Source organism: Vombatus ursinus, unplaced genomic scaffold, assembly GCF_900497805.2.
Source record: "Vombatus ursinus unplaced genomic scaffold, bare-nosed wombat genome assembly UNPS02014802.1, whole genome shotgun sequence".
Taxonomy (NCBI): Eukaryota; Metazoa; Chordata; class Mammalia; order Diprotodontia; family Vombatidae; genus Vombatus; species Vombatus ursinus.
This window is the reverse complement of record NW_020954580.1, coordinates 29,758,916-29,775,553: the sequence shown is the minus strand read 5'-3', so window position 1 is coordinate 29,775,553 and position 16,638 is coordinate 29,758,916. Positions and strand designations below refer to the sequence as shown.

Sequence of the window (16,638 nt, the reverse complement as noted above, 5' to 3'; positions counted from 1 at the left end):
AACAGTAAATCAAACCCTAATTTGTAGCATTTGCTGATTTTTTGAGGTGTAAATAATTCACACAGGAAATTTAACAATCAGTTTTCTCAAACTGGTGTGAGCTATCTCTAGCACACCCCTGATTATGTTCATTAAGTGGGACAATTATAATATTACTATTATTTACCCTGAGACTGGTAGACCTCAGACTTAGAGAGGAAGTGTAGAATATTATAAACAATCACATCATATGACTTAAGATAAAAACTTTGGTTAAATAGTGTAAGTTCAAAAGGTGCTTCTTTGGCTATACATGCATTTTATTAAAGTCAGCTATTATAAAATAAGTTAAATCATTTTGTTGAAAAATAATTTTATTTTTGCTTCAGGAATGAGCTTTGCTGCGTTGCGGAGCCAGTGTGATGCTGCTTCACAGACTATCCCTGCCCACTGCTTAGAAGCCAGTGATTCAGAGGTCCTGGTTAGCTCTATGCGACAGAAGGCAGTGGCCAAGTCTTCACCTTCCCAAATAAATGTTTTGGGATTTAAGGAGCGACCTTCCAATGTGAAAAATTCAGTCACGACATCTATTTCTGAACCTTGGACTCAGAGGAGTTTCTATAAGTCATGTCATCCTTCAGATACAAGTGTTACTTTACAGAAAACACTGTTTTCATCTTCTCCTGCTGATTCATCTGAATCAGAATGTTCAAGCCCAAGCCCTGTTATTTTCTTAGATGAAGAAGGGTATCAAAAAAGCTTAAAAGCAAAACTTGAGTTGCCTAAGATTCCTGTAGGGAAAGATGGTATAGAAGACTCAGATTCTGAAATAGGTGAATTTTTTGACAGTTTTGATCAGTTTGATGAGCTAGAACAAGCTTCGGATGCTTCTTGTCAACTTAAATGGGAATCTGTTGTAGGAAAGCCATCCAAAAAAAGAGTTCACAAACATGGGGAATCTTGTTTTATTACCACTACTATGAATCCTCAGAAGTTCAAGTTTGATCGTCCCACTCTCCCAGCTAATGTAAGAAAACCAACTCCTCTTAAACCAGAATCCCCCTACAGTAATTTGTATGATGTCCCAGACTCCCCCCGCCCGGTGAAGACATCAGGGGAGGACAGTGGTTTGTTTAGTCCCATCCGATCTTCAGCTTTCAGCCCTCTGGGGAGCTGCACTACTACTGAATGCTACTGCCACATTGATGTCAGTGGGGAGAGGTTTAATGAAGATCATGATAACATTTATCATACGTACTCTGATTATGCAAACAATGTTTCATGTGAAATACTCGGCTCTGTTTTTCATTCTCAGTTAGTCCCCAGACACGCTGAAAGTACATCTTGCATTGATAGTCTTGTATCCACAGAGGGAAAAATTCTAACTGTAGACCTTCAACACAGGACACTTGACTGGAAAGTAAGATCAAAACACAAATCTTTAATGATTAAAGAGAATATTCAGAAATATGCTGCTGATCTTGTGGAAAAAAGTTTTGGCCATGCTTTTAAAGACTTACAGAAGGGAGTCTCTTCATGTACCAGTGCACTTTGTAGCTTAGCGGTAAAATTGACGTCCTCAGTTTTTGATATGGCGTTTAATGAAATTGGAAGGCGGAGAGCATTTTTGCTGAAGGAGCGTGCCATCAGTGGTTTGGCCAACTTTCTGGTTGGGGATGCTCTAACCAGCGCTTTACGAGATTTACACTATGTCAAGAAGCAGATATTTACTAACACTGCTGCCAGGTTTGCAGCAGACCTTGCTGAAGAACTTATTTTTGAAGGCCTTATGGAAGTGTGCCAGTTTTCCCATCCACCAACACCCACAGGGACACACAACAGACCTTTGGATTATGAAGACAAAGTAGTTAGGTCATATGCAAAGGATTTGTCTGAATCTGTCATACAGGAAGCATTCATTGAGCTATCACAAGTTGATGTGACTTTTACCACAAAAGCAGCAATTAGTGTCTCTATGGATAACATCAAGTATGTCAGTGCAGAAAGTGTGTTGCAGTCAACACAAACCTCAACTTCTTTTCCTACTTGTCATGATCAAGTACTGACAGCATTGAATCCAGTACAGGACTACGGAAAAGAATACACAGTACAGCAGGCCTTGTTTTGTACTTCTGGCATTGTAACTTCCATACCAGTGCCCTTGGCAGGGAGTGCCCTTGGCAGATACCATATTTCATCTAATATATGTCAGGAAAGTTCTCATCTGCCATCAGATAATAGTCATAAAATGTACAATGATTCTACTCAAACGTACTTCATGACAAAAAATAAGGAAGAGGAAGTAGCTCGTCTTAGAAATACTTATCTGCCTTCAAACCGCAATCCAAGTAATGAAAATAACTATGAATTTTCATATAACCAGAATGATCTTAAATTAACAAATAGCATTGGAATCAATAGCTGTTCAGAATTAGCCTGTGGTCTATCAGCTATCAGTAGTTTCTCTGGAACCATGGTAGATATGATAGTAACTGAAACTTATGAAGCAATTGCATCCTCCAAAGTTACCAAAGCAGTTGGAGAATCTTCAGATTATTTAATGGAAGACAAAGCAGAAGGAAAAAACCCTTTGCCATATGGTGGAACATCTCTACAGAATGGTGAAAGTAGCTCTAAAAACTGTTTTGCTGATCATTTATCTAAATATATTATAAAGCACTCTATAGATGAAAGCAAATTTGTAGCATCAAATAATAAAAATGTGGCACACAGTGCAGGTATGCCAGCATGCTCAGGCAGTATGAGAAAAGATGTATCTAGTTTGATAAAGAAACATGAAACAACAGAGAAACAACAATTTTTGCCTGCCCTTAAAGAGGAGCCACAGCTGACCCCAGATAAGCCAACCAACTTTCAAGATGGTCTAGATCAGTCTACTCAGGATATATCTTCATTAGTAAAGGATTATGTTCCAGAATATAAAGGATCCATGGCTCTCAAGTTGTCTTCAGGTGCACTCCCACCTTGTCTGGATGTAACATACCAAGGACAGAATACAGAGGAACTCAGTGAGGCAATGGATTCTTCAATAAAGCCTCTTGACAGATCATTGAAAAAACATGACCTGAATAAGAGTGTGCTTGGTCCTCTTCCTTTTGGGCAAGAAATCTGGTTTTCTCCTGCTCATACTTTCTCACCTACAGTGCTTCCTGGTGAAGACATTTCACAGGTGGAAGATAAACAGAAAATCAGAGATGGGAATATAATACCTGATACCCCCCCTCCAACTCCTCTAGTACCCCCCCAGACTAGTTCAGAGCAGAACCTAAGGAAATTAACTAAAAAGCTCAAAGGAGAATTAGCAAAAGAATTTGCACCTGCTACACCACCTTCTACACCTCGAAATCTGTCTCTTAGTGGCTTATCTGAAAATGAGCAAAATACCATAGAAAAAGAAGAATTTATGTTGAAGCTCATGAGGTCTCTTTCAGAAGAAGTTGAAAGCAGTGAAGATGAAGAATATCCAGAAATGCATATGAAGTCAGAGTGTTCAGAGAAAACAGCTCAATATGCAAATAATTTAGCTACACATATAATTTCTTTGGCAACTGACATGGCTGCTTCTTATTTACATAATAAAAGCTTCCAAGGACCTAGTACAAAATCTCATTCAAAAGTTCAGAGTCAAACATCTGAATATACTACACTTGTAAATAAAGATGAGACTTTACAGTGCTTACAGGATTATGCAGGTGATGTGGCTGGGGACATCATCAGAGAGGCTAAGAAAATGGTAAAATCAAAACATTATAAACTACTGAGGCTAAAGAGAGACTGTTGCTCAAAAGAGAAGTGGAATACACAGTCTGAACAGTGGCTGAGAGAAGCCGATCCACTTAGCCATTCATTATGTCAGAATTCCTACATGTCAGGTCTGACATCCAAGTATCCCAGCTGTGAAAGTGTGACAGATGAATATGCTGGTCATATTATCCAAGTTCTGAAAAGGGAAGGTGCTAATAGTGAGTTAATTATGGATCAATATGCTAGTCGACTTGCTTATAGATCTGTTAAATCAGGACTGCAACAAGCAGCCAGGAAAATCCAACTCAAATATAATAGAAAAATATTCCCTGTACGAAGCTCACAGATGAACAGTAAGAAAGAACTGTTAAAATTCTTGAATAAAGATAAGCATCAAATAGATAAAAAAGAACAAGGCAAAAGAAATATAGGCCATCTTTGTGAAAACCAAGCTGATGAAAGGGCTAAACTTACACAGAGAATTGAATGTCCGGAGTTGTTAAGATTTTCAGACTCTCTTGCTTACAGCATAACACGAGATGTCACAAGAAAGCTAAAAATGTCCACTGTTGGCTTGCCAAAATCTTTAACAGATTCTTGCCTTTATAAAAAATCTACATGTGATGAAGATATGGGGGCTTATGTTGAATCAGCATTTTCTAAATCTCTTCAATTTTCTTCTCCAAAACAAAAACTTTACCACAGCACAGGCAGCTTAAATGAATATGGGTATGGAGACAGCATTATTCAAGCTATAGAGCAATATGCCAAAAAAATAGTAGATGACACTTTAGAAATAAGTTTGGAATCTGCAGTTCTCCAAGTTTCTAAGAACAGAAAATCAGCTGACAGATTTACTTATGCTGAAAAGTTGTCACCATTTTCTGGTACAGCTTGCAGGTATTGTAACCTGAAAGAACACGAAGATTGTATGGGGAAATCGTCACAGTACTTTTTTGGACAGGAGTCCTCTGCTAGAAACAAACCAGTATCTAATTCAGAACTTGTAACTGGCTGTCAGAAGTCTAGACTTTTTCACTTTGATGTTCCCAGAATCCATATTGATCTTGAACAGAAGGTGGTATTGGCTGAAAAGATAGTTGCTGCAGCTATTGAAAAAGCAGAAAGAGAATTAAGTAATACCAGTATGGCAGCTGATAGTGGAATTGGGAAAGATGGCGTGAGCTTTGCTGACAGCCTTACTGCAGAAATAATGACTTCAGCTATGACGAACATTGGTCGCAATGTTAACATCAGGTAAATTTTGTATGTATTATACATACACACATACACATATACATATATACATGTATATAAAAATATACATATATACACACACACACACATATATATATTCTATGGAATGAGAAGTTATACTTTCCTTGTTTCAAGTGTTGGTCACTTTTTTTTTCAGTTCATTAAACATTAAGTGCCTACTATGTGCAGAGCATGCTACTAGATACTAGTGAGTCTTGGGCACTTTGCCTTCTGAGGATTCTACCCTCCCCTGAGAGGGGTGCATGGAGGAGAATGGAATTTGATCTCTGAGCTCCTAAAAACCAAGCCTGAGATGCTTTCAAGTTTTCCTCATTTTCTGAAATAGCACCTAGAGTCTCAGTTTAGATAATTTCTCCCCACCTAGTGGAACTTAAGAGACTGTAACTTTTTTGGTGGGTGCTGATTCCCATTTGCCTGTTTTCATTCTTCTCTTCCTGCAAAATTCATTCATTTTCCAAGGCATTCTTGTATAGCACTCTGTCCTGAGAACTGAGCATGGTGTTATGAATAATAATAATAATAAATAGTAAAGGATAGATCTTATAAAAGGCAGCTGTGGTAGAGTTGAAGGAGTCTTAGGCAGAAAACCTTGATTAAAATATTAGTTCTACTATTTACTAGCCATGTAACATTTGGCACATCATTCATCTTTGGGTGTTCCCATTTCTACATCTGCAAAATCAGGATAATATCTGCACTATTTAACTCATTGGATGTTTGTGAGACAGACTCAAGGTTCTATAATTTTGTTAGATAAAAAGATTGGGTTGAGATGCTCTCTCTGACATCTTGGAGCTTTGCAGTTCAGCATTCTTTTTTTTATTTCTCCCTGCTTTCTATTTAACAGTTTCAGTTCAGTTCAGGTTCAGTGGCTCCCATTTCTATTAGAGTTTGACACCAGAGTCCAACTCTTACTTATTATATGATTCATGAGCTGATTGTCATCTAGTTTATGATATGAAATACCTAGAATAATTAATATCAAAAGAATAAATACAGCTGCAGTGTCATTTTATTAATTAAATTTTCTGTATTCAAATTGTTAAAATATCAAGACTAAGATCTTCTGCTTGCAACGTAAATATCTGATGACATTGGAGGTCACAACTTTTGAGTAATCTTTGACTCTTTGCCCTTCTCTCACTCTCTACGTCACCTTATTTGCTATGTCTTGCTCCTCTTGTTGCTTTTACTTTATCTCCAACCCTTCATCTTCCATCAGTCCAGATCAGGTCCTCATTATTGAATAGACTATTATAATCGCTTCATTATCTGGCCCTTTTGCCACCAATCTTTCCTCTTTCTGCTAAATTCTTCACATAATCACTCCTACTCAAAAAACTTTAGAAGTACCTGATAGCTTATAAAATAAAATAGAAAATTTTTATCCCGACATTTAAAGTGTGCTACAATCTGGTGCCTCCCTAGTGGTTTAACCTTATTTCATATTATTCCACTTTACCTAATATGCCATTTTGTACTCTTAGGTGTTTCCTGATCTTGACATGCTAATCTCTCACCCTTATGAGAGATAGCATGTCAAGATAAGGCATTCCTCATGCCTAGAATACATTGACTTTTTGTCTTTGCCTGTTAAAATCCATTTCTTTTTCTGGGATCTTCTTGGCTGCTCCTTTCTCCATGAATTCTTCCCTGATCCCCTCAGCTGAAAATTGTCTCCCATCTCATGTTTTCTTAGAGTACTCTCTGGATATTTTCTTTGTCCCCATCACATTCTGCATCTGACGTATTTGTCATTTTCATACTTGAGGACAGTAACTGTGTCGTTTCTAATTTTTGTTTCCCCACAACCAGCACATAGTAGGCACTGAATAAGTGTTTCTTGAATTGAATTACTTTTAATTCCCTTCTAGTGGAAAAACTTCCTTGAAAGTCAGAGCTACAGAAATACTTGACAACTGAAGCTTTTGTTGGACTCTCTCCTTTCATTTATACTCCCAGGCCAAGCCCCATTTGCTCCTTGTTTGAGCCCTGATCAGCTCATAGTGAATGTAAATAGCAATTGTTTCTGTTTTGGCCAGAAACCCTGCAGATCTTCCCTTTCCAAACTGTGTTTTTCCTTTTTTTTTTTTTTTTGACTAGGTAAAAGAGGCCATTCTGTGCCTTAGGTCTTACCTAGCCTTAATCAGTGAATGGGCATTCCCTCAGTCAAACTGAGACCTGGGAAAGACCTCAACTTAAAAAGGCCAAGGTCTCCCACTGCATCCAGAACAATTTCCAGTTGTGCTGATCTGTGTATCTCCACCGGACCCAGATGGCTCTGGAGGAGAAAGTGAGGCTGGTGACTTTACACAGCCCTCCCTCACTTAAATATAATTTACTTGCATGTCATGGCATCACTTTCCTGATGTCATGGTCCTCTTTGAGAATGAAGGACAAACAACAACAATAGTGCTATATTCAATGTAAATTGTTCCGATTTTATGAACCAGTTATTACTTCTTGGCTTTCATGTGTTGTCAGAATAATTTTTTCAAATTCTGCCTAGCAGTGAAAAAGAGGAGAAATGAAAGGGCAGCTGGTTGCAAATGACTAGTAAGCACAATTTTTGTAAAATACGTTTTATTGATAACTTTTGTTTTTATATTAAGTACATTTTTCATTGAATCCTTCCTTCCAAGAACAATCCTTTAAAATAGAATAAAAATAAGTTCATCAAAATTAACATATCAGAAAATTCTGACAGTATATATATAGTGTTCCCTGCCCCTAGTCCTCTACCTCTGTATCCCATGCGCACACAGTAGCAGGGACTTTTATAGGTTCTGTTTGTTTGGGGGACAGAAGGTAGTTTCCTGTTCTAATTTTTAAAAAATAATAACTAATATTATTGCATAGCTTATATCAGCTGGCTGTCTTACTTGTTTTTCCCTTTTTTGGTCTGGCAGATGTCATGAATTTAAATTTTTTGAGAGAAGCTCAGATTTATGCAAGTATTTAGGAACATGTTATAAGGCTGAGAATGATCAGTTTAGTAGCAGAAATGTTAGTGTTGGCAAATGTAAGGTAATCAATTTAGGAGGAGAAAATCTAAATCATATTCTGAAATATCAGTTATAATTATCATCAATAACTGCTATTTAAATAATTCTTTGAGGTTTTCAAAGAACTTTACAAATATCTCACAACAATCCAAGGAGGTCAGTGCTATTGGTATCATCCCCCATTTTACAGATGAGAAAATTGAAGTTAAGTGAATTGCCTAGGATCACATAGCTAATAATTTTCTGTGGTCAAATTTGTACTCAGGTTTTCCTGAATCTAGGTCAACACTGTCCACTGTACTGCCTAGCTCCTTCATTCTTGACTATACTTTGAAACCACCAATCCACTGTCCATTTCAGCTAGCAGAATGTGAAGTATTTATGGGAAATATATAATAAAGCAAAAAAATAAAAAAAATTGTCAACATAAAATCATACTCTTATACAAAATATTAATATGATTACTGGCAAACAGTTTTTTTTCTGGTTTCTTGTGCCTCAAGAAAGAGAGTAAAACCGGGAAAAAAACTCTAGGAGGACAGATAAAATGATCAAAGGGGTAAAAGGACTTTCATGTAAGAATAGGTTTTTTAAAAATAGATCCTTTCATTCAAGAAAGAGAAATGCTAGCAGAGGAAATATGATAAAAGTTTATGAAATCAGAAAGACTGTAATGTGAGGATAGACTTCATCACCAAGTCTTGGAATCTTTTAAATGAGAGGTATTTCTTAAAACATAATGTTGTTTTAGGTATTTCTACATTATTAATTGTTCTGATAGTATTCATAGCTTACATTTTTATAGGACTTTAATAAATAAAATATATTTTATATAAATAAATATAAATATTTTCAATATAATATTTCATGCTTATATATTTAATATTTCCTCATAGTGCTTAAGGGGTCATACAAATGAATACAAGTGAAAATATTCCCATTTTACAATTGAGGAAACTTTGTATAACAGGTATTATGAAACAGAAGTCATATATTATTAGATAGGATGAGAGGAGCCTTAGAAATCATCTAGTCCAATGATCTTAGATAATTCATGGATTATAGATGAAAATATTAAGGTAAAGTTAGAGCTGTTTGGAGTATATCCTTTAAGTTATTGTGAATCCTTTTGAGCTACTATCAGAAGTAGAATAGTAGGTTAGATAGCTTGACATTTCTTGCTTTCGCAAATCATTTGTTTTTTCATTTCTATTCATTTTCTCATTGAATTGGTGCAGAAACATAATGTAGAATGAATGCTATATTGATTCAAATTTCTGTTTAGTTCAATAGGAAAAGAAGGATTTCAGTCAGTTGAGTCTGTTGGTAGCCAGCAGATGAGTCTGAGTATTGGTGATGACAGTAGTTGGTCCAATCTAAGTTTCGAAGATGACCATCAGGATGAGAGCAGCAGTTTTCTTCATCTCAGTGACAGGTAACTGAAATTCTACACATGCATGCAATTACCTAGTTTGTTTGGCCCTACATACTTCCTTGTAGACTCACAGAAAATCTTCATACCTTAACCTTGTAGATGATAGAAATGTCTGCAAATTTTGGTGTTATTCCAAGCAGCAAGTGTTTATTCTAAGTAGAGGAAATGCACTATGTGGAGTGAAGGGTTCTTCACAAAATCAAGTGTAGTAGTAGTAGTAGTAGCAGCAGCAGCAGTAACTAAGCAAATCATGTAATTAAAATTAACTCTTATTACTCACATTTGTGATATGGGGTGAAAAGTGCCATTTCAGCAATTACTATGTTATAGGATAAAAATATTTAATTTTTCTATAAATCAAAGAAGTTAAATGTGAAATATACAGTGTGCAATAGTAAAACTCAGCATTGAAATGTTTGTCACTGTTTAACCAGTTTTATAATTCATAATGGTTGCTGTATTTATTATATTGAGGTAATGTTATAGTAAAAGGTATTAGATAACATTTAAAGAAAGGATTTTATATTGGAGTAACACCAGAAGACTTAAAATTGTTAATAAATATTAATTCCAAATACTGTAGATTCTACTGTGCCAACAATTGAGTTAAGAATTTATTTATGTTTGTTATAATCTTTAACCTTTTAAAAAGTCTTTTCATAGACTTTAAAAATCTAGCAGCGTATAATGACTAAAAGGTCCTGCCTTAGAATAAAGAAGGCCTGAATTCAAGTCCTTCCTCTGACACATATTAGCTGGGTACTTGGGTCAACTCTTAGTACCCTACTCACCTCTCTTAAAACTATAATTTGTAGGTGAGTTGTTCATTTGCATTTGTGGAGGGAGTTTCCAAACCAGGAATTCCTTACACTGATGAAATCATAGGTGCAGACCAAATAATCTAATGTCCTTTCTCTCTGTGTGTGTGCATGTGTGTGTGTGTGTGTGTGTGTGTGTGTGTGAGAGAGTGTGTGTGAGAAAGAGAGCATGCACATGTGTGCATGCACTCCCCTTGCTCATAGGATCACAGATTTAGAACTGGAGGGAAGAAGGTAGGAAGAAAAATTATCTTTAAAGCTTCAGCTGGAAAAAACTTGCAAATTCACATACAATATGTTGAAATCAGGCCTTTTTTAAAAGGACTTTTAAAGAAAGCGTAATTACCAAATGACAAATGACTCATAACCTTTATATTATGCAAGTTGCAAAACTGTAGCCATTATAAAATCAAGTATGATTTTGAACAGCAGAGGGTGCTTGTATCATACCCAACTTCCCCTGTAATAATATTTTAGAAAATTTTATTATTTTAAAATTTTATTTCTCCTTATTCATAACCTTACCTAAAGTGTATTCCTGATAAAAACCTATGAAACACTGACTAAAACATACTTTTTGACGCTAGCTTTTCTTTAACTTAAAAAATAGTAAATAGTAAATTTTCTTGTTTTTATTATTTTCTTATACTCCCCAAGATCATATATTTCTCCTAGGAATTTTTAAATTTTTATTTAATTTCTTTATCATTTTGAGGTTTTCAGTACTTTTAATTCAATTATAATTATAGAAATGGAAGTAGTTTTAAGATTTTATGTTTGTAGATTTTCATTTACAATACAAAATTTCTGTCTCTTGATGCTGTTTTATTGTTCTGTGATGTTTGTCCTGAGAAACTACTGGATTCAATAAACTCTGTGCTCAAACTCTTGCCACTTTAATACTCATAGCAGTACACTTTTTGTGCTATTATTTTGTAACTCCACTAAGAATTGTTGTTTTTCATCAGATACTAGGCATACATTTCAAAATCTGTTACTCTGTAATATGGATATAAAACTTGTATAAGAAAATTATAGCCCTCATTACTACTTTATAGTCATTGTTCAGATAGATAGGGGCAGGGAAAGGGATAGGCTGCTGTGGAAGAGATAGAAAAAGACTAGGGAATGAGGAGTGGATCCAGGAGTAAAGGGAACATGGCCAGTGCATCTCATGAAATGATTGGGCCTCTCCAGTTAAAAGAGGGGCCCTCAGTGTGGAGCTTACAAGTAAGCACTTAATCAATGCTTTTGTATTCACGTATTCTCACTCACAGAGATAGTTCAAATATATCCTGGTGAATGAGGTGCATGTTTAAATGTTGATGTTTATTTAAGTACTATGTTACCAAAAAGTCTGCTTGATAGTGAATTTAGCCAAGTACTGATAGTATATCAGTTTGATCATAGTTTACTATACCTATGAAAACCACTATTTTTTCTTAAAACCATTTCAGAAAATGAATTCATTCCATTATTTTTTAAATAGGTAAGAGAACATGAAAAGAGATTGCAGTTTACAACTTATGGCTTTATTTCTTGTAACATTACTCATCAGTCATCTTTAGAAAGCATAGCCGCTTACTTTCAAAAGCAAGGCATTTGAAATGTAGATTTGTGGATGTTTGGATAACATGCTCAAAGAATGCATATTAATTTATCAATGAAAAATATGGAGGAATATGTAGTATGCCACAGGGTTCTTATTATTGCTTCTTATTCATCATTTTTACCAGTACCTTGAATAGAGTCCAGCTCTGTCCAGTTTTGAAATTTGAATGATACATATCTAGGATGGAAACTCATAATGGGGGAAACTCAGCATGAAAAATATCTGAGGGTTTTAATTAAGTATAAAGTTAGTGTCAGCTCATTGTGTGACACAGCTCCAAGAAACCGCTTGAAATTTTAGGCTTGACTTGCAACATGTTCCCATGATACTCTGCAATGAACAACTTTTTTATTGTACATGGATGTTATTAGCATAGACTTCTTTATAGTACCAGTTAACAAATTAAAGTTAATAGGAGTAGCTTAAAAATTATAAGAAAGCTAGTTTGAAAGGGTTATAATGATTTCAGATTATAAAATTGTGCAGCTTTATTATTTAACATATGTGACATGTTAAGCTGTTCATGTTTTTAGAAATAAAGTGTATTTGTAAATATTTTTGTAATTACAAGAGATATCTTCTGCAATCTCATTTAGTTTGAGAAATGTTTTATAACTGCTTACTGCGAGCTAACAGATTTATTATTATTTTAATTACTCAGATTTTAAAATTGCATGTTGAAAGTTTCTGTTAAGAAATTGCATCTAATTTTATTTCTGAGTGCAGTTGCCATTTTCTTTGTAGTTGCTTTGCTGCAGTTTTAAAACACAGTTACTTTCCTGTTTAGAAATGGCCACTGCTATTTTTTTTTCCTTCTTATTAGGTAGCAGGCATGGAGATTTAACAAATTATCTGTTTCATATTAAAGACTAGCCAACCCCAAAACTGCAGTAATTGTTTATTAGATGGGCTCCATTCATTTGTGATTTCATTTTTGTCAGACTTCTTTTGCTCTGGAAATGTTATTGTCTCCATTTACCTCTTAATTTACATGTAAAATAGGAATTGAAGGTTGCTTCTGTAATTACAGTACTTTTACATAGACAACATTAAGAACAAGCAACACAATATAGCAGAAGGTAGTCTGTTCTAAACTCTATTTTAGTAACTTTTTCTCTTTTCTAAACCATCTTCACATTGAAGATGGTTTGGTTAAAAATTTGTCTGAAGCTTATTTGTTCACTGTGGAACCTATTTCTTAAAAGTTCCTTCATTTGCTGTTCTATAATGGGTCATTTGTGTTCACTGGAAAACAAATAATGGGGGAAAAATCCCACCCCAAACATTACTTTTCAGGATAACACCAGCCCTCCCTTGACTGCTTGGTGCTCCATTCAATTTTGACAGTGGCAGAACATCACTGGGGGGTTGGGGTGGGGAAAGGAATAAGCCTTTATATAGTACCTACTGTGTGTGAGGCACTTTGCTAAGTGCTTTACAAATATCATCTTGTTTGATCCTCACAACAACTCTGTGAGGGAGATGTTGTTATTATCCTCATTTTCCAGTTGAGGAAACTATGGCAAACAGAGGCTAAATGACTTGATCAGGGTCACACAGTCTGATGCAGGACTTGAACTCAGGTCTTGCTGAATCCAGGCCCAGTGCTCTATCCACTGTGCCACCTAGCTGCCTCTGCCTCTCTCATTGTATAATAAGGACAGCAACAGCTCTGAAGGAAAAGCAAGATCTATTTAGATCTACTGTTCATTTTCTAGTTCAGCTCTGTTTTCTTCTTCTCTGGCAGTAATGGTAACAGCAGTAGCTGGAGCAGTCTTGGTTTAGAAGGAGATATGTATGAGGAGAATTTATCCTTTCCAACATCAGACAGGTTGGTCTAGTCTAGAAATTTAAACAGATGAGTTTTTCATCACTAATGCATGAAATTATAATTATAAATAAATGTGTGTTAACCATGCACATGAATATCAACATGCTTTTCTCGTAATCTTGGCATGATTTTTGCCTAATGAACTTACATTTGATAAGATATGGCTATGTCAAGTATGAATGACATCTAATTACAAAGTAAGTTATCTTTTTTGCATGCTCTGCTTGCTCTTTTTTAATCTATCAATTATTATTTCCTAAAGAAGAGCTTGCTTCCTACAGAATTTCTGTTTTCTTTCTTTGTCTTCAGTTCATGCAGGTTTTATTTTGTATGGATGACCTCATGTGTAAGAAAAATGAACTTTTCTGTACTCTAAAGAGAAAGATCTATGTTATTATGTATTGAATGCCTAAATAAATCTTCATGGCATGATATAAACCACTGAGTGAAACTGAAGCCTTGTCTTCTAAGATTTATATCTAAGACAAATGTTGTAGACTATTTTTGCATTTGAATTGTGTCTAAAATTACTTGGATATTTGTCACATTAAGGTAGGATTTCTGGGTCACTGATTACCTATCCTTTGAAATGCATTGGCAGATCAGATTATAACATGAAATGGTGTGAGAAGCAAAGCTTCCTTTTAATTGTTGTTTCTTGAAACATTTGGGGTTAAGTGACTTGCCCAGGGTCACACAGCTAGCAAGTGTCAAGTGTGTGAGGCCGGATTTGAACTCAGGTCCTCCTGACTCCAAAGCCGGAGCTCTATCCACTGCACCACCTAGCTACCCCCTCTTGATTCTTTTTTAAACATTGTATATGTTACCATTTTCATGTACATGATTATTGTGTTTTAGAACTGGCTTTGTACATTGTACATTGTTCGTTAAAATTTTACTAATATTTGCCTTTTTATTTCAAAATACAGTGATGGAACAGATGATAAAGATGAAGAACATAAACATGATATAGAAGGTAATGGATCTTAACTAAAAATATCTGGCACTATATAGCACTTAATATTTTATAGAATACTTTCATGTCCATTATTCTCACATTTCTTAAGATTTTTTTTTTGTGTTCATGTATTCTTCTGGATGACAAGTGAATTACACACTATCAAGGTTGTTTATATAAATTATATCATGAGTCCCAAAATAGTCTTGACTGAATATTACTTAAGTAATTTTAAGTTCTCTATAAAGTAGGCTAAGTACTTGCTAAAGTAATTAAATCCATATTAATATATGCTCTAAAATAATTGTAAGCAATTCATTTTATTTTCTTTTGGTTGTAATCATAGTTCACATAATATTTTGTTCAAAGTATGAAATTATCCCCAAAATTCTAAAAATCCACCACAAAGGCATAGTGTTTTATTATTATAATTACGGCATAACATTAGCATGGTCTTTTATTCTCAACCAGAAGATAAGAATATAGTAAAATAGCTTTAGTTTCCCACATAAGAATTTCAGCTTATAAATAATAGCAGAAATGTTTACCTGACTTAATCCCTCCACACTCATATTATTTTAGGTAATAGTTGAATATTTATCTTACTAATATAACCCATGTTGTATGGATACTTGATGTTGCTTTTTGGAGTCAGCAGTCTTTTCAGGTAAAAGAGTCATTTTTGAAATAGTCTTGGAATTTAAATTTTTGAAGAGTTACGTTACATTTTCATGTTCGTGTGTAGTTTTTTCAGTCCTACAACGATGTAGGAATGACAGCTATTAGCTTGGAATGGAATATGCCTAATAAAGGCTGGTGAAAATCTGTTTGCTTGAAGTCTTGCAAATTTAATCGAAAGGATTAAATACCTTTGAGAATCTCCACTGTGTAGAAAGAATAGCACACACACCCAGAAATTCACAGGAAACAAAATCCAATAAAAGCCAGCAATAAAAACCCGTGGCCTGTGGTGCTTATGCCTGTATGCACAAAGCATGACTAACAAGGAAGGTCAACTGGATATCCTAATACCGGGAGTCAATTTGACCTTAAAAAATATCAGCAGGATTTCGTATCTAAAAAAATCTTACTTATAAACTTAGGACTGGAATATGACTCTTGAAAGGTTAGTCGTTGTTGAAAAGGAACTGGATGAAAAGTGGCCACAAGTTGTGGTGCTGATGTGGGACTAAGTTGGATTGTATACTAAGAAGGATATACTATTATGAGGAAATCTAGGGACCCAAGGGGAAGCATAGTGTCAAACATTTGAGTGAAGATCAACAGTGGCAGAAACAGAAACGATCACGGGAAGTTCTAGACCTCGGTAAAGAGTCCTGTATCCAGAGGAGTAGCAGGAGTTAGACCTGGGGTGAATCCTGGCTATAAGTCTTAGTAGCTGCGTGGCCATGGACTACTCACATAAACTCTTTGAACCTGTTCCCTCATCCAAAACAGGGGCACTACCCTTTTGCACTACAAAATAGTTGCACTACCTAGCTGGAGAAGGAAATGCTATACAATTGTGAATTATTACTGCTTTCCTGAGTCCTCCTTTAATGCCTTTTGTGTGCCTAATGTATATAGAAGCTCATATCAATGTATCAACATTCATTTAATCTTCTGAGGAATTGGTTATCTTGTTTTGTTGGAATTTGGGGTTGAGAATTAATCAGAAAACTTTTTTGGTTTAGTCATTGTTGAAAATATTCAAAAATAAATTTATGCATTTCTTTTACATTATAATACAATTAATATAAAATTGAATTTTTCTTTGAGGACCTTTTAGTGTGTCTCTGTGGTCATTGTAAATGTCAGTTTTTAGTATAGATATAGAAATACATAGTTTGGGATAAGTATATTCTTTTTGAGCCAAGGCATATCATGAATTTTTTTTTCTTAAATCTTTGAAAGTAGCTTGTGTTTGTGTATATGTGGTGGGAGGGGGTTGTTTCTT

At 35.1% G+C, this 16,638-nt stretch overlaps 1 protein-coding gene across 3 annotated transcripts in view; it reads left to right on the top strand.

Annotated features, from left to right (window-relative positions):
• Nucleotides 1-16,638, top strand: part of AKAP11 (A-kinase anchoring protein 11) — an 84,239-nt gene that overhangs the window by 58,582 nt on the left and 9,019 nt on the right. For 2 of the 3 annotated variants that reach the window (XM_027873543.1, XM_027873544.1), the window contains 4 exons: nucleotides 369-5,001; nucleotides 9,313-9,462; nucleotides 13,640-13,723; nucleotides 14,653-14,699. In XM_027873543.1, the coding sequence (XP_027729344.1) occupies nucleotides 369-5,001; nucleotides 9,313-9,462; nucleotides 13,640-13,723; nucleotides 14,653-14,699 (4,914 nt within the window). The remainder of the gene's footprint in view (nucleotides 1-368; nucleotides 5,002-9,312; nucleotides 9,463-13,639; nucleotides 13,724-14,652; nucleotides 14,700-16,638) is intronic. The other variant, XM_027873545.1, reaches the window with a different exon arrangement.